General features: G+C 41.1%; 2 protein-coding genes across 3 annotated transcripts in view; one reads left to right on the plus strand and one right to left on the minus strand.

Moving 5' to 3' along the window:
• Positions 1-15683, plus strand: part of ptn (pleiotrophin) — a 40235-nt gene extending 24552 nt beyond the window's left edge. For both annotated transcript variants that reach the window (XM_068717286.1, XM_068717285.1), the window contains exons 2-5: positions 3403-3497; positions 4370-4543; positions 6952-7113; positions 14116-15683. In XM_068717286.1, the coding sequence (XP_068573387.1) occupies positions 3404-3497; positions 4370-4543; positions 6952-7113; positions 14116-14171 (486 nt within the window). In that variant the 5' untranslated portion in view covers position 3403 and the 3' untranslated portion in view covers positions 14172-15683. The remainder of the gene's footprint in view (positions 1-3402; positions 3498-4369; positions 4544-6951; positions 7114-14115) is intronic.
• A 2051-nt stretch (positions 15684-17734) lies between these two features.
• chrm2a (cholinergic receptor, muscarinic 2a) overlaps positions 17735-24792 on the minus strand; it is a 70520-nt gene continuing 63462 nt past the window's right edge. The window contains exon 3 of the mRNA XM_068717284.1: positions 17735-23663. Coding sequence (XP_068573385.1) covers positions 22111-23622 — 1512 coding nt within the window. The 5' untranslated portion in view covers positions 23623-23663 and the 3' untranslated portion in view covers positions 17735-22110. The remainder of the gene's footprint in view (positions 23664-24792) is intronic.

Consider the following 24792-nt stretch of genomic DNA (forward strand, 5'->3'; position numbering starts at 1 on the left):
GTGTTCTAATTGTTGAAGTTGTTTCTTTTGTAATTGATGTGTATGTCCCAAAAAAGTCTTTGTTCCAGGATGTCACATAAACTACAATTGAGTTGTGCTCGACACCCCAAAAGCAGAACAGAAACTCATATTCATTTTGCAATTTAAACTCTTACCACAAGGTCTGAGGCATTAAATTACTTTTTATTTGAAGAGTTTCCACTCACTAAACCTTCAGGTATGGCAATATCCTGCTACAAATATCTAGCTCAGAATCTGGGGACAGGTTGAGCGATGATTGATGATGCCTTTTCTTTGTGGTGTCCAGCTACTTGGGTATCACTTTTAGCAGAACATTGAGATATGTCTAAAAAGTTTACAAAATTCATCAGTATTTCCCTGAAATTAAATGGATTTCCTGCAGGACAAACCACCACGTCTCTGTTGGTGACGATGAAGGATGACGCGGCCTGTGGTGAATTGAGCTAAAATAAACCCCCATTGCTTTGTCAAATTTGGGGCGTATGAGTCAGTAGAATAAGAGGACCATTTGGAAGAAAGTCCTCTACTCTGTGTCACAAAGTGTCAAGCTGTAGGTGTGTCTGACTGTTGAAGAAAAAGAGGGTAAGAGCACAAGTAGCTGTCCTATAAGTTGGCATTCCCCAGCGCTTGTTATCAAAGCGTCACACATGCCCGCCAAATGATAGTCAAATGCTCCGATCCACCCAGACATCCATTACGCTGTCATGCTCTGGAAATAGGAGCAACATGGCAGCGAGAGACTTCCATTTAATGTATTGACCTCAAGAGGAGGAGCAACCTGTCGTCTCATAGGAATCTATGGCTTCAGAGGAACTGGTTAATTCACTTCAATTCCCAGACTTTTCTTTCTTTAAGCCACTGTATGGCGTGCTCACTCAAAGTCATCAACCCCGTCCCCCTTTATGCCTGCACTGCAGCAAGAGCCCAACACTTTCTGTGTGACTTACAGAAGAAAAGGTTTTCTTATCTTTTGAACGGCCACAATGCCTTTTTCTTGGAAATGATCTCTATCTGGGTGCTTTCATTGGGTTTTCTCCCTGAACTCATTATCTGGGCTTCTTACAGTTGGGATTCTCTCATTTTTTCCTTTTCTTCCCCCTTCCTTTTTGAGGTTATGGAGATGAATAGTTTGGAATGTCTTAAAAAGTCAACATAAAAAAACTCTGAGATGGAGTCTCAAGTATTTAATCAAAACAGGGTTTGCCTGCACGCTGCCACAGTCAGTAAACTATAAAATCAATCGTGTGAAGGTTTCAAACGACTTTTCCTGGCAGGCAGACTACATGCGCTGCCATAAGGCTCATTATGAGTTTCTAAGAAGTGCTGTGAGACGTTAAATCCCAGGTAGAATGCACGACAATAACATTCAATAATTAAATATGAGGTTTGAATACATGATTTAAATTTCAGAGGCTTTCGCCGTCCTATAAACAGACTTAACTTATGTAGTCTTAAGTGAGTGAATGAAAAGTTGGGAATGCAAGTTCCTTACACAATGTGATGGGGGCAACGAGGGGCTCAGAACCAGCTCAAGATTAATTAAAAATGACAAATGGATATTATTTCCCTACTAGGATGAACCTTTGTACAGGAATTTGAGCACAGAAGAGCCTTTTTTTTGGCGTCAACGCTTGGTAATTGCTTCAGTCTCATGCTGTCTCTCCTCTCAGAGAGTGTTGGCTGCAAAAGGATTTCTCCCTCTCTAAAAAAAATGGAGGAGAGGGGAGGAAAGTCAAATTGAGTGGGTTTTCTGCAACAATTTCATCACAGTGCATTAGGCTGGTGATAGTGACAGTAACAGCTTTCTGCTGATCCAGAACCAGCTGGAGGATCAAATAGTAAAAGGAACTTCTGACTCTGATTATATGGAGGATGTTTGATTTTTTAAGACCTTAAACCTGCTAAGAAATGTCAGAAGCTTTGTGCAAACAAAGAGACAGACGACTAATCACATTTTTGTGTGACAAATCATAGTACAGTGGCAATTTAATCCCGGCCATCTAGCTCTTTTCTCGCTTTCTGGCAGCAGGTGTAATCTTTTCTTGAGCAACTATTGTAGAATTCTGTAAGCCTGTTTGGACCCAAAACACAAGTCTCTTAAACTACAAGCCTCTTCTGGCAGCTAAAAATGGAATACTGATAATGGAATCTTTGCCATTTACTTCCCTATTTGTGGTTTCAACATCAGTTGTATGTATCACATTGTGTTCTTAAGAACACATTCACACTAAAACCCTAAAATCACTCTTTAAACACTTGTTACTCCTAATTTAGGGATGGCACGTTCAAACCTTTCCCCTCCCGATACACATTCGGATACCTCAACTAAAACAAAGTGCCGATCTGATACCAGTACTCACAGTGTGGAACTCATTTAACTAATTCTTTTTAACTGGCTTTTGTTGGCACATTTCTGCCTTTCTGGGTCATTACTGCCACCTGACAATTGGTTGAAAATTGTGAAACCACTGGGAAGGAATATGTATCGGGTCACCCACTCGCATCCTTGTGTGTGTGTGTGTGTGTGTGTGTGTGTGTGTGTGTGTGTGTGTGTGTGTGTGTGTGTGTGCAAAACATAGACCTTTTCATAAAAACAAAATGGGGACCCATTCATAAAACACACAAAACAGGGACCCGCTCATATAACACACAACATTGGGACCTGTGAATAAAGTATGCAAAATGGGGACACACACACAAAAACATTGCTCAGGTCAAAACAAGACCTAATAGTCTCTACAGGGTACTTTTAAAAAGGTCAGTATAAGCACCAATACTGAGCATTTCTTCAAAACCTTCCAATCAACCCTCAAAAACAATCTAAACATATATAATAAAAAAAGAAAATGTGTGGAATCGAAGCAAATGCTTCTTTAAAGACAACATTTTGCCACATTGCAGCCTCACTCTTAAGTTGTCAGCAAGGGTTGATTTAGCTTCACTCACAAAATATCTTTTTTGAGTTTTGACAAACAAAACTTGTGTGTTGGACTTTATCTACACTTGACAAGGATTCACAGAGATTGACAGCAAATACAGCCGTGACTGACAGTGCAGACAATCAAAATGTTGATATTGGAATCCAGCACAGTGGAAATTCCCCAGGCAATTCCTCTGTCCCATGAGACTTATAACTATTGCTTTCTTCTTCTTCCTCCTGTTCTACCAAACAGCTGAATGTGTCAAGTCAAGCACATTTTAGAGATTCTCAAAATTCTGTGTAATAAACAAGGAGATCATTAATCAACGTATAAGTGGACAAGTGACACATGACATTCCAAAGAGACTCCTTGATTGCGCTGAAAAGCACACACTGATAACACTGTAATTGTGTAAATAAAGCAGGGTTCTCCTCTAACGATTGTCTTATCTCTCTTTCAGAATGAATGGACAGAAGCAGTGGACACGGGTGGCCGTGATGGCACTCCTGGTGCTAACGGTGATGGCAGCTGAAGGCGGCAAAGCGGAAAAACAAGGTGAAGTTTGCAAAGCCTAGAACATTATCTTCAAATACATAAAAATCCATACGATCTCTGCAGGTTTAGATTTCCTTTACACAGTATGGTAATATCAAACAGAAGCACCAAGATATTCAACATTAAATACAATCTACAACTTGTGATTGAGAAGCAATGTTTGTCAATTAACTTCATCAATGTAAAAATGACTTTCTCCTGACATGCAGTGCTATCACCCCCTCAAAATGCTTAGAAATGCTCCTCTTAACAGCTTATTTAGTTGGACACAACTCTTGAAAATATTTGACAATGAAAAAAGCCTTTGGGGTTGAAGTAATTGGTCTCCCTTGAGAATTTACCAGAAACACATAGTTGTTAAGAAAACTTACAAGTTAACATAACTTACAAGAAAAGCAAAATAAGTCAGATAATTCCCACTTGGGTAAAAAACAACATTTAGCTAATTTAAATCCAAGAAAGAGAGTTAATTTGAATTGGAAATTAGCATAAGCACTAAACTCATTACATCTGCCTTGAAATAATAACAACAAGTCCAAGAGAGCGTAAATATCTTCATAGACACTGCAAGAAGCAGTCGCCATTTCTTGTTTTAATAAAGACAACGATTCTAAAACATTCGTTGTAACCAGAACTGTAGATGCGAGACTGTTCTGCCTTATTTGACATAACAATTCATATTTCAGACTCGTCATGGACTTAACTGGACCTAGAACTTAAATCCTCAAACGACTGATATCAGCAAAGCCTTGCATGGGCACACGCAGTGAATATTTATATTCAAATTGAAATATATCTAATTACAAGGCCTATACAGCAAAATGACTGGTGCTCATCAGTGTAACAAAACTGGTGTATGTTTGATCCTACAGGAAAGAAGGAGCGCAAGTCAGACTGTGGGGAGTGGCAGTGGAGTGTGTGTGTAGCCAACGAAGGTGACTGTGGACTCGGCACCAGGGAGGGAACACGCACCGGGACCGACTGCAAGCAGACCATCAAGACCCAACGCTGCAAGATCCCCTGCAACTGGAAGAAGAAGTTTGGAGGTCAGGGAGAACACAGGGAATGAATATGCGTCGTGGGTGATCTGATCACAAATGGACAGTACAGTATAGATATTTCTTAACCATTCTAAAATGTCTACTTTAAGATAAAATGTAGGTACTCTGCAACCACTAAAGACCCAGAAAACTTCCTCCTTCCTTCTGTATAACTGCATGGCTCCTATCCCTCTCTCACCCCACATCTCCTTCTAATGTATGCTGGCCTGTCACTCACACAAACAATGGTCCCATTTTCACAATAGGAATATGTAAGCTGGCTAATTAGAGGTACAAAATGTCTGCTGAGGAAGTGATACATCGTCATGGAAAACGCAGGAATAATCATCATGCTTTGTCATTTGTTTTTTTGGGCTAGAGACTGTGCAGCCTTCACAGCTGAAATGTCTTGCAGTGACAAGCCTGAGGGACTTTTGTTCCCCCAGTAAGGCCTGTCAGGCAAGAGCATGCTGCTCTGCAATGAGCCTGTCACGAGTGATGAACACACTGCAGGAAATGAGGGTCCTGCTAACTCGCTATATAGATTATAGCAGAAAAACTTTTGGGGTAGTTGCAATAACTTACACACCTCTGGCCTTGAAAAATTGTAGGAAGTTACTTGAGAAAAGAAAAAAAAGGGAAAGAGAAGAGAAGGCCCCTCTTGTGTACATGTAAAGAGTGATACTGAGCAAGTCCCTTTTTCATTTTACACTGAGAGACTCCCTATATCTATATATTTAACTTTTTAGGTGATTGTATCTTAAGTGTTATCATATTTTGTCAAGTAAAAAGACAAATATACGTGGTAAGATTTAAAATTTTAGGTGTGAGGATTTTTTTGCAGTCTAAAAGAGACATATCTACTGTAACATTTGTTGCCCACGCCACACAAAATGTGTCTGAATTGGTGTGAAGAGACCCTGCAATTTAACCATGGATTCAGATATGAATCAGCATACTGTATTAATATTATTATGATGTGGCTTCAGGTATCATGTCAAGAACCTTCTGACAAAGTGTGAACTGGGAATCATGGGGTTTTCTCTGAGAGTCGTTCTGGACTCCAGATTAAATGCGTACAAATATGTACACAACAATATTGTAAAATAACATAAATCATTCCCCAATTGTGAGTGTTCTCTGCTTTGACTACTTTCGAGCGATGACCTTAAAATCTTCTACTTAAAAAGTATTTGAAACTGGCTTTGATTCTAAATGATCAATCATCCTGAAATCTACATAGGACTCTGTTTCGCTGAAGGTTGCTTAGAAGTGTCCACACAGCTACAACCATGTTTTTGTCTACTTGTATATGACACCTTAAAGACGACATGGGCTCCTGTTAAATTCCCAGGAGCCAGCCAGGAAGCTCTCTCTCCCTCTCGGTCTCTCAGAGACAAATTATAGAGGCGAAGGTTTTTTAAAGTTGGATGCTCAGGAAGTCCCTGTAGGATTCTTGCAACAATGGCCCTGTCACTCCCTCCCTCCCCTCTCCGTCCCTCCTCTCCTCACCCCTTCTCTCTCCTCTCCCCTCCTCTGATGAGCACCCGGGGATCTCAGAGGCAGTGACAAGGGGTCCGACGCTTTCATGTGAGAGGAAGCTGACGAATGAGTGTCACAGCCTCCAGGGAGCCCGACTAGAGTGGCAACAAAATAATGGAGGGAGATGTGAGAGACATGGACATATAGTAGACACACACACACACACACACACACACACACACACACACACACACACACACACACACACACACACACACACACACACACACACACACACACACACACACACACTTTCAAACACATTTCCATAACACACACAGGCCACTGCTAGCATCCTCTGGGGTTGAGTTTAAGGTGGGTAACATTTTGTATAAAATGAAAGCACATTTATTAGAGTTACTGATAAAAGTACTTTCACTTCTCTGCTGCCAAGATTGTATCAGTTTATTATTTCCAGGATGTACAGGAGCCAGGCTGTTTTTGATTACATTCATCTGTTAGCGGGTTTCATTATATAGGAAATACAGGATCAGAACTGCGAAGCACCATCTGCTGCTGTTAGGAAAAAGCTATGAGCATCTTTTATTTTGATTTTAATAAGAGTGTCTCGTGATATGGTTTTGTGGCTCTTGGACAGTTTATATTGATAGGACGGGCATAAGAGCCAAGTAAATTAAAAGCATTCATCAAACAACCATTCAAAGTGTATGACTCACAACTCCTCCAGGTCAAAGGGGTTGATTCATTGACTGATTGCAATTACCTGTTTTTTTTTAAAATGTCAATCAATGCTGCACTGTGTCCGGTTTTACCAGGTTTTCTGCTTAATCTCTCCTATACTATGCTTCCTCACAGTTATTTCACGAAACAAAAGCACCTAATGAAGTGTCTGATTTCTTTGTGTCCTGCAGGGGAATGTAAGTACGACTTCCAGGCTTGGGGGGAGTGCGATCTGGCGACAGGCAAGAAGAACAGGACGGGCGTGCTGAAGCGAGCGCTCATGGATGCGACCTGCGCCGCCACTGTCACAGCCACCAAGCCCTGTGGGAAAATCCCCAAGACTAAGCTGCAAGGTAAACTGAGAGGAATAAATCATCACTAGATAAAATGTAACTCTCGCCGGACATGCTGTCGGCAACCGCGGGGTGAACTGTTGATGAATCACTGTTGCCTCAAAAATATGACATGAGGTTCTTTTGCACTCTAACAAAAGATGGGATATTTCACCGTTCAATTTCAGAAGCTTAAACACAACATCAAAAATTCAGGATGGCAACTTGAGTCCTTTAATAACTTATTGTGTGCCAACTGACTCCTTCCTTTGTGTGCCCTGAGAAAGATGACTTTTTCTTTCAAACAAATTAAATTTATTGAAGAAATTAAGGTACCACTTTGAAATACCTGCATTTTCAACAAAACTTAAATGAATTTCACCCAAGACAAACAAAGTATTTTAGGGCGCTCTAACAAGCCATAGTAGGTTTTGTCGTTTTAGTTCGTCAACTATCCAGCCTGGATTGGTTTGGCAGTGCACAAATCTAAACGGTCAAATAAAAAAATGAATTTGCTGAGAAGAAGAAATAGCAAATTCCTCTTTTTCGTTGTGAGAGTTGCCACTTCTCTGCAAGAAACTGTGGGTTTTGAAATATTGCTGCCGTAGTTTATTCACTGATCTACAGTCGTACGAAGCTGTTTTCCTGCAGTCCATCTTAACAAAAGCCTGTGCAGACAGGCTGTTTTGGTTCGCTCAGAGACGGTGTGGGACCACTTTTTGCAAGAGGTCTTGGATCGGTTGTTTTGGTCCGCACCACCCCAAACAAGCCGCAACAGAGTTCGATTGAAGCAGACTTTATAAGACTTGTTCATGGACTTTGTAATATAAGCTTAAAAGGGATTAGTTGCAACATAATGTCAAACCCTTGATGCAACACAGTCGCCTTTTTGGACTAGTATGAAAGCTGGAAATGTTATTTTTTGTTAGATAGAGAAATCACATGTCAGTGGGACGGTTTGGATCAAAAGAAAGACTAAAGCAGAGACAGCCATGAAGCACTGCAGTACTTTCTTGCACTGTCAAATCACTGTAAACAGTTACAGGGAATGTTAAATTGGTTGGTTTGTTTAATTAATTATAGCTGAAGGGATGTTTACCACCGACGTGTCTCTGTTTATTCAGTTGAACTGCTCCCGGCAACAAGCTTGTATATTTTGTGCCGTTTTTGATGTTTGTGTGTTTTAGCTATGACAGGTCAAATATCTGAAATAAAAGAATTTAATTTAATGCATTTTTTTTAATTTAATTCCTCTTTGTGATAGATGTATTTATCCGGTCTCCTGCCACATCTCAGACTGACTGCGTCTTTGCTCAATCCCACAAGCCCTTGCAAATGACTTTAATCTCAGGCAATGCCATCAGCATGATGGAAATCCACCTACTTAAGTGCTAAGTTGAAGCATTGAGTGGCAGTGTTGAAGCAGAGGTGAATAGGTTAACCCACTATTCAGTTGTAATTACATGCTTTTAGTGTCCTTTAGTCATGTCAAAGACACCAAAGTCAGGGAGCTTCTACTTCCTACATTCTACGGGAAATGGGCAGTTATCCTAAAAGTGGAGTCGACACAAGATTTGAACTAATGGGAGAATTTTAAATAACCATGTGGAATATATTACCATCTGCTTGGTGTTAAACTGGTGATAAGAAAGCCTTTGGTTCATTCCAAGTGAGGCGATGCCCTTTGTTAATTCTGTAAACAAGAATGTATCTGACCCGCTGTGACTGTCCCATTGTCCAAACAGGATTATAATGAGTGCAAAATTGCTGCCAATGGTCATAAACTGCGCCCTTATCGCGCTCAGCAGATGACATGTGTGCACACACCGCTTTGCACATGGAGTTTGCATAACCCTACTGTCACTTCATCAAACAGCCACAGCCAGGTGAAGCCCCACATTATGTCGATAAAACAAATGCTACATTTTTTTTATTTGTATTGTTTCACTCCAGGATGTCTGCAGCTTCAGTGCTGACAACTGTTACTGTCTGTCTGCTCGACTGTTTGTCTTAAGATGTTATGCAAAACTCTATTTGACTTTCAAAGGAGGAATCTGTGTCTAATGTTTCACTCGGTAGCACATCATTAATGCATTGTGACAGGAAGACATTTCTTGAGGAACTGCACTGCACTCGCCATCTGTAGCTCTCCCATACTTTATAGCAAATAGAGAAAACAGTATGCTGCAGCTGCTAAAATATAAATAGATGTATATGGATTTAACTTAGGTCACTCCCAACTTGTCAAATATGGTAGCTTGGTCAGTGGGCCTACGCTTCAAACTGTGACGCTCTACGTACCCCTCTAGCATCAGTCGAATGTGTCAGTTTTCGTACCCATACATACTGCTTAATCTCGGTACACATACCGTGTCTTTTCAAAATAAATACATTTTAGCAGGAAATAACATTTTCAAGAATGTGGATTGGGTTAAAATGCAGACTGTTACATATCCGACGTAATAACGATGCATTTTGTCACGTATATTAAAATAAGTAAACTATTGGTTTCACTCAGGACACAAATGGCGGTCTCTCGTGTGAAAGTCCGGTGTTTTTTAACCCAACCATCCATCATCCATGTATCGCTCTTAATACTAAATACCCCAACTTTCGTCTTTCGTCAAGAAAAGCAACAGCATCAGTCATTTCAGCAAATGTCCAATAATCTCATGTGTTTAGGTTAAAGACCTCCAGCAGCCACAATCATTACTCTTGTGGGAGCCAAGGGCAATGACAAACAATGCATTTTGCTTTCAAATTTGAAATTTGAATGTCCATCCATTTTCTACATGGATTTATTCTGACCTGAGCTGTAGGAGATGGAACCTATCCCATAATGCCATGGGTGAAAGTGAGGAAGGTTGCTCCGTAGACAGGTCTCCAATATATCAGTCTCTATAAATTCTTCTTATTTTTGCTATTGTTATCTTGGTATTGTAAGCGTGATATAGTTAATATAAATAACCTTTTGTCAATTTGATAAATGTAATCATCAGACCCTTTCCTTTGCTACTGTGTGGCATAGAAATTCAAGACAAGTAGGTCCAAATTAAAATCCCTTTAAAGGATGCATGAATGCATCCACATTCCACTTTGATTACTCTGCTGTTACATTATGCAGGAAAATCGATGTAGATCATGAAACTTTCCTGTTAAAAATGTACATAAAAATGTATATATTCACATTCTGGATGTGTGCCTGACAAGGTGTTTGGTTTTCAGCAATGTGTGTACCTGCGCGCAACAATTGTAATGAAGGCCAGATGCGTGGATGTGGAGTGACAGTCTAAGAGGTGTGAGAGCTGAGGGCAGCAGAGAAGCAGAGCGAGGATGACAGTGGCCGAGATGAAGGGAAGCAGTCGGAGAGAGAGAGAGAGAGAGACCCGCTTTTAGAGCAATGTGATTGCATGATGCGCGGCGTGATTTTCGACGTCTGCCAGTTGGAAGATAAGCCCTGGGAAGCAAAGAGGTTACTGGGGAAAATAAGAGGGGGTGCTGTGCACAATGAGGTGTGTGCAGGAAGGGGAATTGTGTATAGTTGTCTGTGTCAGGGGATGGCAGAGATACGGTCCACAGCAGCGGGATCAGGGAGCTTATGAAAAAAACAAAAAGAAGAAATGTTTGGCTTTGGCGTGACTGAGATGGAGAGGCTATCTAACCCCCGGCTGGGAGCAGAGATCTGCCCGGCCAAATCTGCAATTCTGAACAGCCACCTTGGGTTGGCAGATAGGTTTCCCCTGACTGCAGCAGGTTGCGGTGATGGAGGTAGCATCTGCCACTTGCAGATTCTGCAGGAGACAATGCTAAGAGGCGCATTGGGAGCGATCTGAGATTCAGAGTTGCGTGTCTTTGCTGTCTAGCCCAGGTGAAACACAGACCCCGCGGAGCGAAAGAGAGAACAAAGAGTGACAGAAATGAAACATTATGAATGCCTGTAGAAACCTCAAGGTCCCCGCCTTCTCTTTCAGCAGAACAGGAGTGAGCAGCGTGTTTGGAGTTGGTGTTTGGATGCCAGAGTTGATTTCAGGTTAAACAAAAGCTTTTGTAGCTAAAATATGGCGTCTCTGAATTTTTTGTTTGTGTCATTCTTTCTGGACAGACAGGTGGTGTTCTGATTTCAAATCGGAGACATAAATTCAGAGCCACGCAGAGTATTATAATTATTATTATTACACTCACTCCTGATTTGCTCTCTGCCTTTGTAAGGCACAGAAACTGTGAAGGAAAGAAAAGAAGGTTTGGTGTTTGTAGGCTGGCCAGCCAAACTAAATTATAGTGGTTTAAATATTTTTTCTATATGTTGTCATGGATGAAAAGACCCCAAATGAAGACTCTAAGCGGACTACTTGATTACTATAAGCAAATTGTTTTTGCAGACTTTGCATAGGAATCATTCTGTCCCAAACTTTTTGATCCATATGAGCGGTTGATCACTGTAAGTGCGATCACTATTTGGTTTACACTGTATCTGAAAAGTTACTACATGTGTCAAATACATTAACTGGAATACTGAAATGTTGGGAAGTAGAAGCATAAAGTAGCATAGAACTGTACACACGTGTAGTTCTTGTGTTTTGGCTCATTTGATCCAGTGAAGGCAGCAACGGCCTGATTATGATTGTGTGTCAGAAGCAGAGAGGAGAGTGAGCAGCGCCATGTGATGTGCAAATGCAGCAGAAAGTACTCCAGCCGTACACAAGAGTCCCACATCTCACACATGGAGGAAGATGAGAGTGAATCCATTCTGCCATCTCTCTCTCCCGGGAGCAAAATATGCTGACAGAAACAGTGGGACAGAAGAAAAAAAAAAAAGAAAAGAAGAGAAAACATTCAGACAAATTAAAACAAGCAAACGAATGGAATGGAAGAGCAATATCCGTATTTGCATGGGTGAAAGCGCGTTGCACGTCAAAATCTTAATGCTCATGGAAGTTTGCAGCGGAGGTGACAAGAACAGATTTCTAAAAAGATTTCCTCACAGTGCACATTCAGAATGTTAAAAAGGTTGAAACCTCATTGAGTAAGCAGACCTTGTCGCTGTTCAGAACTGCTTTCCGGCATGTCATTAGAGGATTTGTGGAGGTGTCCTTTCAAGCTAATCCATTTCAAACTAAAATTAATTCAGGATTTTAGCCTTTTCTTATATCATCACACTATCTTTTTTAAATAAACCACTGTTTTTCCCCACACACTACTTCTATTGTATTTGTCAGAGAATTTTGATCAAATCTGCTTTTTTTCCCTTGACCTCCACTAGTTTTACTTCTGAAACACCGTCATTATGAAAATATGTGGCGCTTCTTTAGTCACATTTAACACAACTTCCATTTATGTAAAGTCGGGTGAGTTGTGAACCCAAACAAAAGCGATGTGGGAGGATCTAAATTTAGTTTTAAGTGCAACAGCGAGAACTTGCTTTGAATTAGGTCTAAATAAAAGGGTTGTGGATTATCCAGGCTGACATCTCTGTTCAACATTTCGTAAAATGGAAAGCTTGCCAGAAAACACTTATAGAGGTTAGTCATGCCAGGCATTTAAAAAATATAAACTTATCACAATGTATTTAAAAAAAAAAAGATGGTCAAACCCACTGAGAGTTACAGAAGTTAAAAGCCATTTTGACTTGTTATTTCTAAGAAAAGCAAAGGTTGCCAAAAATACCAATGATGGCTTTATTGTATTCAATTGTCCTCATAAACCAAGTGACAGACTGACCTCATCGGGCCTGATAATTCCTTTGTTCCACTTCCTGGGAAAATGTTCACATTTTGAGAAATCGCTGATGTGCGCTGTTGTCGAGAGTTACACGAGGAGATTGATTCCACCATTCTGTCTGTACCCTAAATATGAAGCTACCTTTAGCATCCAGCTAACTTAGCTTAGCAGCTAACCTTGCTCTGCGCGGAAGAAACAAAATCCCCAAAAAGTACCAGCACTTTGTGTATAGCACAGACGTGAGAGTGGAAGTGGTCAACTACACATGTCAACCGTTACAAAGCCTACTTTAAATTTCTTTAAGTTTGGAACACACGCTCACATTTTGGTTTGTTGTTGGTTTTGTTTGTTTGACCCATCCTACCTCGCTTCCCATCTGCCCCATGTGGACCATTTAGAAATGAATACTACGTCACCTGCTCTGACCTTCTAATTATGCGGCTAGGTTTACATTTTAGCTGGTGTGTGTCATGCAAACACTAAAGTGTACTTTGTGTTTTATATTTTATGTTGAAACATTTCATGAGCATTTTGCATTCATATTGAAACTAGCACTAAATCTGCAGACAATACATCCACCTCCAGTGTGGATAGCAAGGGAAGAGACAAAAACAACCAAGTGTGAGCACTTCCTCACACTTCTTTTCATTATCAGGACCTTGAAATTGATTTCAATTAATGTTATTTATTATTTACAACGTTGCTTCTTTTCTTACTGTGACATGGCAAAATGCTTTCAATGAGAAAGGCCTTTTTGGTGTCGGGGAGTCATCTCAATTCATCACAAAAAAATATTTCATTTCATTTAACTTTAATTTAACTTAACTAAAATGTCGATTTAGGTATGTAACTGCACACACACATGCGTATGTTTGAAGAATAAAAAAGACAGACACGTGCATACAGACAAGCAGATATTCACACCAGATTGACAGTCTACCAAAACAGCTAACCAGTGGCTAGCTAGCCAAACAGCTGGAGGTTGTGCTCTCTTCCTGTTCACCAGAGCAGAAAGGAAGGGAAAGCCATGGACCGTGGCTTCTGTCATGGCTGCCAGGTACCAATTCACTCTTTCAGGAAGTTGATAAAGCACACCAGGATGCAAATCAATCCCCAGGAGAGAGTGGGAGGGAGGGACCGCATGCAGTGTCACAGTCAATTATTGATTATTACAATCTGAAGCGGAGCATATGAGCTCCTCATGGAGACAATGGGATTTGTTTATTTGCAAGAACACCACCTCTGGCAGAGAACGTGTCAAAGTAAACGGTGTGTGCTGCAACTCTTTTTTTTCTGTTCTTGCAGATGCAAAGAAGCAAAAGAAGGAAGGAAAGAAGCGAGAGCGCACCCAAATGGACTGATGAGGTTGTTTGTCCACCGGGAGGAAGGAAGAAGAGGGTGGAAAGACGTCCACTGCCCTATTTCAACACGGTTCCTCTTTGTATGTCCTGTAGGTTGACAGTAGGAGCCTATAGATCTTTGACAAAACCAGTGGAAACATGACTTTTAGTGACAACATGTTTTACTTTTTCTTCTTTCTAGCACCTGATAAGAAACAACTTGTATGTTGCGATAGGAGATGTGATAGTCAGCGGTAGGGATGAATAATGAATATGGAAGAGATTTGTTTGCTAGTGTTTTACCTAATGATGTAATTTTTAGGATTATTTTCTTACCAACAAATTGGATAGGATTTGTTTTACAGCTGCATAGCCTAACTCTAATTTGGAAAGCTTTTCGGTCCATGCCTCGACTTAATGAAGCAGTTTGCTAAAAGTGAAGATCTGAATGTCTTCACTTAATTAATTTGTGCAAAAAAAAAAAAAAGCATTTGCAATCTTTCAAGTGTCTCAAGTTATTGATAACGTTTCCCTCCATTACTATATGCTTTATGATATTTTTCTTCCATTTCCAGTAAGAATAAACAATCTGACTGGAGGCTGCATGATTAGCATATGTATAAGTGCAAACTACTACAGTTTTAGTGTGTTTTCCTCCTGCTGCTCTGTTGTACCTCAATTTATACCCTCTGATTTTTACTCTCCAGCTCTTGGCTATAAAAAAAAAATAAAAGTCCTCCCTATTGTAGTCCTCAGTTGGAGTTAACATTCCCTTTGTTTCCTGTTTCCAAAAATAAAAATGAATACAAAATAAAAGGCAGAAAAGATATTTCTATTTTACCCTGTGTGTCCTCACATTCAAAAACAAAATCAAAAGAATTAAAACACATTTCATATATCTTTATTTGAATTCCATTCTGAGAGAAAATGGCACAATGTAACCACTTAATGCAGTTCATCTTACAGTGTCATAGGTGGCCAGCGATAATAACACTCAGATTCATTGTCCAGAACAAATAATCAATCAAGAATGCATCAAAAAGGAAATCAATACCATTGTTACTGTACAGGAAGTATCATAGTGGGGGAGGGGGAGAGGAGAATAAATGAGGGATTTTTGGGTGGAGGAAACATTCAGATAGTAGCTATTAAAGACGTGTATGTACATTACAAATGTACCGCATCCGAATTACATATAATTTATTATAATATAGATATATACAATGCAAACAATAGACTGTAAAATGCATTTTTTCCTATTGCAAGAGAAGCCACAAGCCACAGTGAGTGAATACACAATGAACATCTACATATATAAGCAAATGAAAAATGAACACTTGTATGCACATTTAACACTTGCAGCAAGCTATTGATTTTCTTTTTTTTTGTTTTTTTTTGTTTGTTTGCTGATTTTGTTTTAAATCCACGTTTACCGTGACCCTTGAAGCTTAAAACAGGTCAAACAACTCAACCCTCAACACTTTGGTTGCTCCACAAGAAAAAAAAAAAAAGAAAAAAAAAAGGATGATAAAATTGCAAAAGTTATAAAGTGTGTCCAGTAAGATAGCAGACGGCCAGCTTCTTCCCAAGGTGAGCGTGAGGCCTCATACATTTACAGGTGAATTCAAAATTCAGCCCTTGCCACTGGGCCTTTGGGTCACTGGAAACTAGTTTTAGCTTCTGTCCTCCTGTCCGGGTTTCCAGCTTTGCTCTTTTTTCCTCCCCTTTCAGGCTGCAAAAGTCACTCTTGAAGTCCCCTTGAATGCTGCTCCGAAGTTAAAAAGTTTGGATCCAGTCGCTCATTTTTCAAGGCAAGAATCCATTTCTTAGTAAGTCATGCCACCCGAAATGCACACATATTTATACCTTCTACTCTTATAATCTATTTGAAACACTTCCAATACCCATAATATTCATATCTTTATAGATTTTAAATCACATTTTAAAACAAAAAAAAGAAACTCTCTGGCTGTACACTGCTCATATTTCAATCTATAATATTACATTTGTACTTTTTACAGTGATAAAAAGAAACAGCTTTAATAAATGTGATAGAAAATGTACAATATAATGTATTTATGTGTGTTCCAGTACCACACAAAGATGTGTCTAAGTGAGTCTTTGGAAGCCTGTTGCTATTGAAAGACAAAGAGGAAGGAGTGATGACACAAATAGACAATCACACTTTGTGCATCTACCCTGATGTGTGCCATGATATTTTGTCCAATCTGATGTCTTCATGCTGAGGATGCCATTTAGAAAAAATAAAACACCGCACAGCAAGCTGCATGCGCACACACACACACACACACACACACACACACACACACACACACACACACACACACACACACACACACACACACACACACACACACACACACACACAAATGTCAGCACTGTTCTCTGTATAATGGCAGACACACACCGAAAAGCACATATGACAAATGTAAATACACGCACACACACACACACACACACACACACACACACACACACACACACACACACACACACACACACACACACACACACACACACACACACACAGATTGGATGGAAAATGAACCGAAATACCCCGCTGTGCCTCCAGGATGTATAGTAATAAGTCACTGCTGTGACTGTATGCTATACGTTTTTTTTTTTTAAATGAATTATTTCAAAAGGAATTGAGATGATGGTTTTAGATTGTTCAGTCCAAACTTCCATTGCCTCTGCAATCAGACAGCTGATGAGATGGAAATTATAGTGATGGGAGCTCAGAGCTGAGAAACACAATATCCTTACCCAAAAAGTGAACATGCGCTTTAATGTGCATCCCACTGCAGCGCCATCTACAACTTTCAGCACAGACACACTAAACACACAACAGGGTTTTTAGGACAAAAGAGCAATTTGCTTATGTTACTCTGGATAAGGCACTTCAAATTGCTCTGTACAATCTGGCGATATATATATGTTTCCCTCTCCGATTAAACTCTCCCAGCGTGCACGAGCTGCTGCGTGCACACTTCTGCATGGCTGCACAAGATTATTCTCAGCAGCAGCCCCCAAGAGTGAAGCCAGAGAAACCTTAAATTTGAAGTCCTCTCTGATAAACGTTACATGTCATATGTACTCCTTAAAAGGAGTTTAGCCCTTTGACATAAGCCGTATGAAGAGGAGCCCAGCTAGCTCTGACGGCACATTATGATCTGTTGATCACAACAGAGACAATGTTTATTCGAGTCACATTAGATAGATGAACGCCAGAATATATGTTCTGTATGCGTGAGCGTATATGCATTAGAATGGACTTGTTACGATGATGATAACTCCGAAGCGAGAGACGGTTGATTCTGTTTGCACAACATGAGAATGAGCCGCAATAAAAGCGCAGGAGGGATGGTAAACAGCGGCGTATCACGCGGTGTTTACACCAGGCGGCAGATTTCGTCTGGGACATTCAAATTCCTGCAGCAGAACCCTTGGCTGAACCTGCCAACAACGGCTGGGACTTCTCCAAACATGGTCCACACGCAGCATGATCCTCTCAGCTTTGGATTCTGTCACTGACAAACCAACTCCTCCATCCTATCTCCCCCCCCCCACAATTTCTCCCCCTCTCTCTCTCTCTCAACCCCCACTCTCCTCGTAGCCATGACTACAAAGGCAAGCTTATCTGTTTCAAAAGGTACAAACTGTACACCTTGGGGGTTATCTCCCTCACATGCATGACAGCCGTTCTCTTTCGCTGTCAACAAACAACGCTTTCTTGTTCTATCATAAGCCCACATTCTCTCACATAACCCCCTCCCCCCCCGACAACGCCTGATACAAGAACGTCGTTTTGTTCTCATCTGGCCACCAAATTGGCAACACAAGATGGGGGGGAGCGAGGAGGTTTACGAAAACTATGCTCCTGACGTTTAGAGTGCATGCCGTGGAGATAACCACTTGTTTTTTTTTTAGATATATCTCCCCCTTTTCCCCGCTCCAGGAGGTGATAAACTGCCATCACCTTCCATCAAACACCTAAGCAGCTGCTCAAACTGGGACCCCTGGACCACCGCTGGAGCTGCAAGCCACTTACTCTCCTGCTGGTATCACTCAAACGACAGCTTAGCAAAGATTAATCAGATATTCTGGAAGGCTCTCTACCCACTACTGAGATGTGTGACGGATGTCAGACAGACATGGCTCCACTTATCACCCTGACGGATGGTTGGAAGTCGGACTTGGATGGATGCCTCGGTTCCCGCTGAAACTTCTCGGATAGATAAACACGGACCATCCACAAACAGCAGGAGTGCTGGAAAGTACATTTACTCAAGTGTTAGTGTGCTGAAAAAAGTGTTGTCATTTACTGCATTGGGCTAATCCGAATTATAAATATATTAAAATATGATGACTATTGTTGGATCGTTTGCTTATATTTGCCAGATCACTATCAACTACTACTCAGATCTGATCAAACCACATCCACACGGACATGATGAAACAGGTTTGCTGAGTTGTTGACTGTTAAAGGGCCAGTGCGTGGGATTTGAAGGCATCTAGCAAGGTGAGGATGCAAATTGCAACGAACTCCAAACTTCTCCCGTGTGCCAAGCGTGGAGGAGAACTACGGCGGCCAAAGCGAAAACGTGAATGGCCCCCTCTAGAGCCAGTGTTTGGTTTGCCTGTTCTGAGCAACTGTAGAAGCAGCCGGGTTGTATGTGGATATAAATGGCTCATTCAAAAGGTAACGAAAACACAATTACTCTTATTTTCAGGTGATTATACACTAAAGACAACACTGTACACACTGGCCCTTTATGTATTTGATATGATTTGTACGTCGACTTTAACATGTAAAATCAGAGGAGTAAAATGAAGTAAAGTAATTTTGAATGCAGGTTTTTTACTTGTGATATGGTATTGCTACATTGTGATTTTGCAGCTATAATTTGAGTATAGGAACTAAGGGTTTTAGCTACATGCTGGAGATGCATCCAGAGTTTATGTATGTATGGTAATTTCGGATAGCTATTTGCCAGCAAAGAAATGTAAATGTCAGTGTGCTAGCTCAATGCTGAATTGTGATTTGAATGCATGTGCAAGGATGTTTATTCTGCACTGGCTCTGCACATAGAGGGGATTTACAGCGCTACATGCTGTAGCAAGAAGGAAGGCGAGAATGAGTGCAGGAGTAAGATAATCAAAAATAGAGCAAGCTAATGAATATATATGTGTGATATTTACATTACGTTCATGACCTCATATATGAGGTTTGATACTATAACAGGATCAGGACAGAGTGGAGGACTAAGTGGGGCATGAGCGCGTAGCATGCGAGCACAAGCTGAGCGTGTAATGGGCAATCTTTAATCTCAAATGTAGGTGTTCCACATCGTCCCATAATCTGATCAGCCTCATGGTGAGTTTTCATTATAGGATCTGTCCCAGATCTCTGTTTAAGGAGACAGCCTTGAGGAGCTATTCGGTGCAGGCGTAATTCTTCGCAAAGCCCCCCTACCAGCCACTGTGGCAACCTCCTGATGGCAAATGCTCCTGAATATTCATCACTCCGACTGGTGAGCATACATTAATGTAACTGAGAATTGACTAATGGGTTGAAATGATGGATGACATGCATGAATACACAGAACATGTCTTACAGTAAATTGATATTTTCTAATTTCTTTCCCAATTAAAATAAGACACGACTATTTATTATTTCTAATCTAAAAATATAATTGATTGACAGAATTAACGCTCCCGTTAATTTTCAAAATAAAAAAAAGGTGGTGGGTTAGAAAACATGTACAGTTAAGACGCGGAAATAGCCCTTATATAAATCACAAGGTTGTGACTTGTGATCAGAAGTAAACTCCACTCTTGGAGCAAACACACATCAGCATGTATACCAACACAAGAGCTCCCACCCACACACACACACACACACACACACACACACACACACACACACCCAGAGCTTCACAATCATCATCAGTACAGTGAGTACAGTACACGCTGTGATATCAATCTACTAATCAGCAGAATCACACGATGTCTCCCACTCATCCACACAAACGCACCACACAATGCCTTCCCACAGACAGCAATAAGCCACAGCTCTGAGCTCCAGCCACCTGTTTCACTCACTGAGTAGGAAGCTTCCTAGCAGTGACAGCAAACACAGGCATCTTAATAAACCACCATGAAACAAACATCAGACATCCTGTCAGCAGTTGTAAAAGCTGACGGGATGTCGTGTGATCGGCAGGCAAATCAAAGAGTGCGACTGAACAATCTCACGCCCCATTCCTATTTAGTCATAACTCTTGCTGTTGTTCTGACAGCTATTTGGTTATTCTCTACAATGATGAATGGCTGGTTGTAGTCCAAAATGTGAAAACGACAAATCCTGGTTTTTAGGATGGTTACGTGAGGGACTATTTCTTGGCCGGGTGCAGTGATATCCTCACGGAGACGACAAGACTTCAGGAAATTTATGCTCCCTGCCAAAAGAAAAAAAATAGTCCCACACATAAACCTTTTGCACGTTGGTTATTTTACACATAAAACAAACGAGATATAACGTGCAAACTTTAGAGGTTCTGGTAGACTGATTTGCTTTTGAGGTTTGGACAGAGCCAGGCTAGATGTTTCCACCTGCTTTCAGCCTTTATGCTAAGCTAAGCTAACTGCATCCTGGCTTCATATCTACAGACATGAGTGGTATCAATCTTTTCATCTTACTCTCTGCAAGACATTAAATAAGTGTATATCCCAAAATGTCGAAGTGTTCCTTTAAATCCAATGAGGGTTTATTATCTTGGAGGTTCCAGGTTAGTAGTTGAGTATCCATTATCTAGTCTCCATCCACTAGATAATAATTATTTTTTATATATTTTATGGCACAAAATGGATCCATAGCCTATAAAGAAGAAAAAAAAGTATAGTTTACTTATTGTGAACTTTAAGTGAGGGGGACTATATCTTCACTAGAAAGTAGTTCTAATGAAACATGTCAGTGATCACTGTGTAGTCAGGAAATTGATTTTTTTTTTCATGGAATTTTTCAATGCTGCGAGTACAAATAAAAAATTCTGAGTCATACTTGGCCAAATAAAGGCAACCTAACCCGCACGGTTAAACACCACCAGTAGAGGTAAGTGAGAAAAGGAGTTTTTGTAGTTTGGCTGAAATGCAGCTATAATATTTTTTATATATCTATTATGTATTAATGGAAACTCATTTCCAAATGGACTCATTGGTAGATGGGATAGCTTCCATGTAAGAGGCAATCTATATGAGCAACCCCACTTTATTTTACATGTTGCTGGTTGGAAGTGCCATGATGAGGATCACAGACGGACAGAAAGAAGGCAGGCAGAGGGGCACAGATGGGCGTACACACACATACTCCGAGCCAGCACACACCCACATGTGCACACACATAAATATTGAGTATACACTGATATGTACAGTTATCTACAGGTATCTCCACTGAACTTTAAACAGCTTTAAGTTTGGAAATTCAGTCAGCCCTATTTTCCCATTTGAACTCTTGTGTTTTCGTACAGTGCAGATCTTCTTCTGCTCTTTATCTTTTCAATTTCTTTTCAAATCAGCTCAGTGTCACTCTTAAGTGCTCCCTACTTTATACCCCCTCCTTTTTTGAGCTTACAGCTCAACTTTTCCCAACCTTCGTAATCTATGCTGCTTTTGCACGACACATCTCAAAGCAACTGGCAGCAGTTGAATTTGTGTAAAGTGCTACAACCGGTTATTGAGAGGAAAATCGGAAAACAAATGATTAAAATGATGGAAAGTAATTTCACACGTACACTTGCAGTCTTGCTCACGGACCTCTTTCTCACTCACACACACACACACACACACACACACACACACACACACACACACACACACACACACACATACACATGGATGGCACACACACAGGCAACTCTTCCTCCCAAGTGGCCCATATTTATCTGGCTGACCTAATATTTTTATATTGGCAGAGGAGAAGATGTTTGAATGTCTTTTTAAAAGTGACATTGCACAGAGCGTAGCAGGCCGGGTTGATGGTGCTGTTGATGTAGCACAGCCAGTATCCAATAGTCCACACTGTGTTGGGGATGCAGCTGGAGCAGAAGGTGTTAATAAGCACCATTACATTATAAGGAGTCCAGGTTGCAACAAAAGCTACCAGGATGGCCATAATGGTGCGGGTCACTTTTTTCTCCCGTGATGGCGGCATTTTCTTCTTCTTGTTGGGAGGTTGCTTTGTCATCTTCACAATCTTCCGGGCGACGTGATTCTGCCGCTCTGAGGCCGGGACAATCTCAACGGTGGCGTTGGACGGTGTGTAGCAGTCACCCTTGGGTGATTTAGTCTTGATCTTGATGCAGGTCAGCTTGGAGCCCCCTGCCTTGGCTCGCTGCCGTGGGAGTGGCTGGCTTGTCGCGGCGCTGGAGTTAGCGGTGGAGGGTGCCGCCGCCTCCTCCTCCTTCTGATTGGACGCAGCCACACTGCCGGATGTTGAATCATTAGAGCTCTCCTTCTCCTCTGCAGGGGCGCAGTTCTCCCTTGCCACGTCGTCTCCTTCGGTTTCTCCCTCAGCAGTGGTCGAGGAAGGCCCCTTGCCGTTTTGCAGTTTTCCATCATGCTGGTTAGCTCCATCATCAGCATTCTGGCTCTGCAAACGTCCTGTGTCTTCCCCTGGTACGTTGTTATTGTTGGGTTTCGGTGTGTTGTTCCTCCTCTGGCCAGGCGACAGGGGCTCTGGATTGGCTCCAGACGGCTTGCGGTTATCCTTCTTCACGCGACTCTTGCTCGCTCTGGAGATCTGCCAGTAGAGCTGAATCATGATGATGACAGGCAGGTAAAAGGCGGCGATGGCGGTGCCAAAAGTGACTGCAGCGTTAGAGAAGAACTGGATGTAGCACTCCCTCTCAGGCACTGTCCGCCCACCAACAATGAACTGCCAGAAGAGAATGGCTGGCGCCCAGAGGATAAAAGACAGGACCCAGGCTGCTGCAATCATCATTCCCGCCATCTTGGTGGTCCTTTTGACTGGGTAGCTGAGGGGCTTGGTGACACAGAAATATCTGTCAAAGCTTATGATGAGAAGATTCATGACGGACGCATTGCTGACGACATAGTCCAAGGCTAACCACAAGTCACACACCACCGGGCCCAGGGGCCAGTACCCCATTACGATGTAGACTGTGTACAAGTTCATAGAGCACAGTCCAATAATTAGGTCAGCACATGCAAGGCTGAACAGAAAATAGTTGTTGACAGTTTGTAAGTTCCTATTAACTTTGATGGAAAGCATGACCAGGATATTTCCAATAACTGTAACCAAACTGAGGGAACCGGCCACCAACACGATGAACACCACCTCCACAGTCTTGTAGGGGCTTTCCCTTTCTTCCACAACTTCTGTGCCATTGCCTTCGGAGGCATTCCAGTAGGTGGAATTGAATACATCCATGGCATTTGGTCTTTTGTTGCCACCTCCTACTCAGATGGAACCTGCAAAACAGAACAGAAAGAGAAGATTTGTAATGAGGCGCAAAAGATGACTGTGTCACCTTCAGCCTATTTAGTCACCTGAAGACCTCTGAATGCCATATGTAACAGGGTCATTGGTAGAGCACCATTATATTATGCTACTAAGGAATAATTCACTTTCTTTCTGACCTCAGAAAGCCAAGACTTTAGGCAAGTACATTTCAGAGAAATAATGACAAAAATCCAGGAAACAGACAAAAACCTTCTTGTTGGACATCAACAGCACTCTAACATTTAACATTCAGTACTCGTTTCAGTCACATTTGGTCAAATCTATTAATTGTGCTACTTATGTGATGCCATGTTTCAATGTGTAATGGTGTGAGAGGAGATTAATGATGATCAAGAGGTATAATACAAAATTGAAATCTATATTGTCTTTCCAAACCATCCGTATGAGCAATGTGACCTTTCCTTACATCAGCTTTTAGCTCGTCTAAAAGCAATTCATCAAATAACAGTGACAATTTTGTCTGTACACCAATTACATTGGTAATGTGAAGCAAATATAACGGGCACAGCTATTTTTCATGATCAGTGCATGAATAACATCTCCCCATTAGACACCTGCTTCATTATTGAAAAGAGGAAAAAAAAAAAAAAAAAAGGGACTGCACAATCTAAATGCACATGAATGGCTGATGAGATGCATGGAAATGAGGCAACAGGTCATAGGTGACTATCAGAATGAAGTTTAGTATCAAGCACAATTCATTTCAACCATGGGAGAAAGAGAATCTTCGCTCACTCGCAACAAATTACTCCATGTAGAAATCCATGTGATGTATGAAACATGCATTTATTTTTTTCATGCAAAGTGCTCAAAGCTGTTATTTTCTCCAGGCTTTTATCTGCCGATCCACTTTAATGGATACATTTTTGACCACATAATGCCTAATGACTCGCCTGTGTCCTTTTCATTTCTTTTTAATGGTGTTCCCAAACCTTATATTTAGAGTTGATTTAATCTTCCTTCTACCGAGAATATATATTTATTTAATCAATGCAATGGCACGTACATTCTTAAAAAGAGAGGGAAAAGTGTAATTATACAGCACACACACACACACACCGTTCATATGACCAAGAT

This window comes from Cebidichthys violaceus, unplaced genomic scaffold, assembly GCF_023349555.1.
Source record: "Cebidichthys violaceus isolate CVI_PGR_0920_01 unplaced genomic scaffold, fCebVio1.0.p SCAF_21, whole genome shotgun sequence".
NCBI classification, from domain to species: Eukaryota; Metazoa; Chordata; class Actinopteri; order Perciformes; family Stichaeidae; genus Cebidichthys; species Cebidichthys violaceus.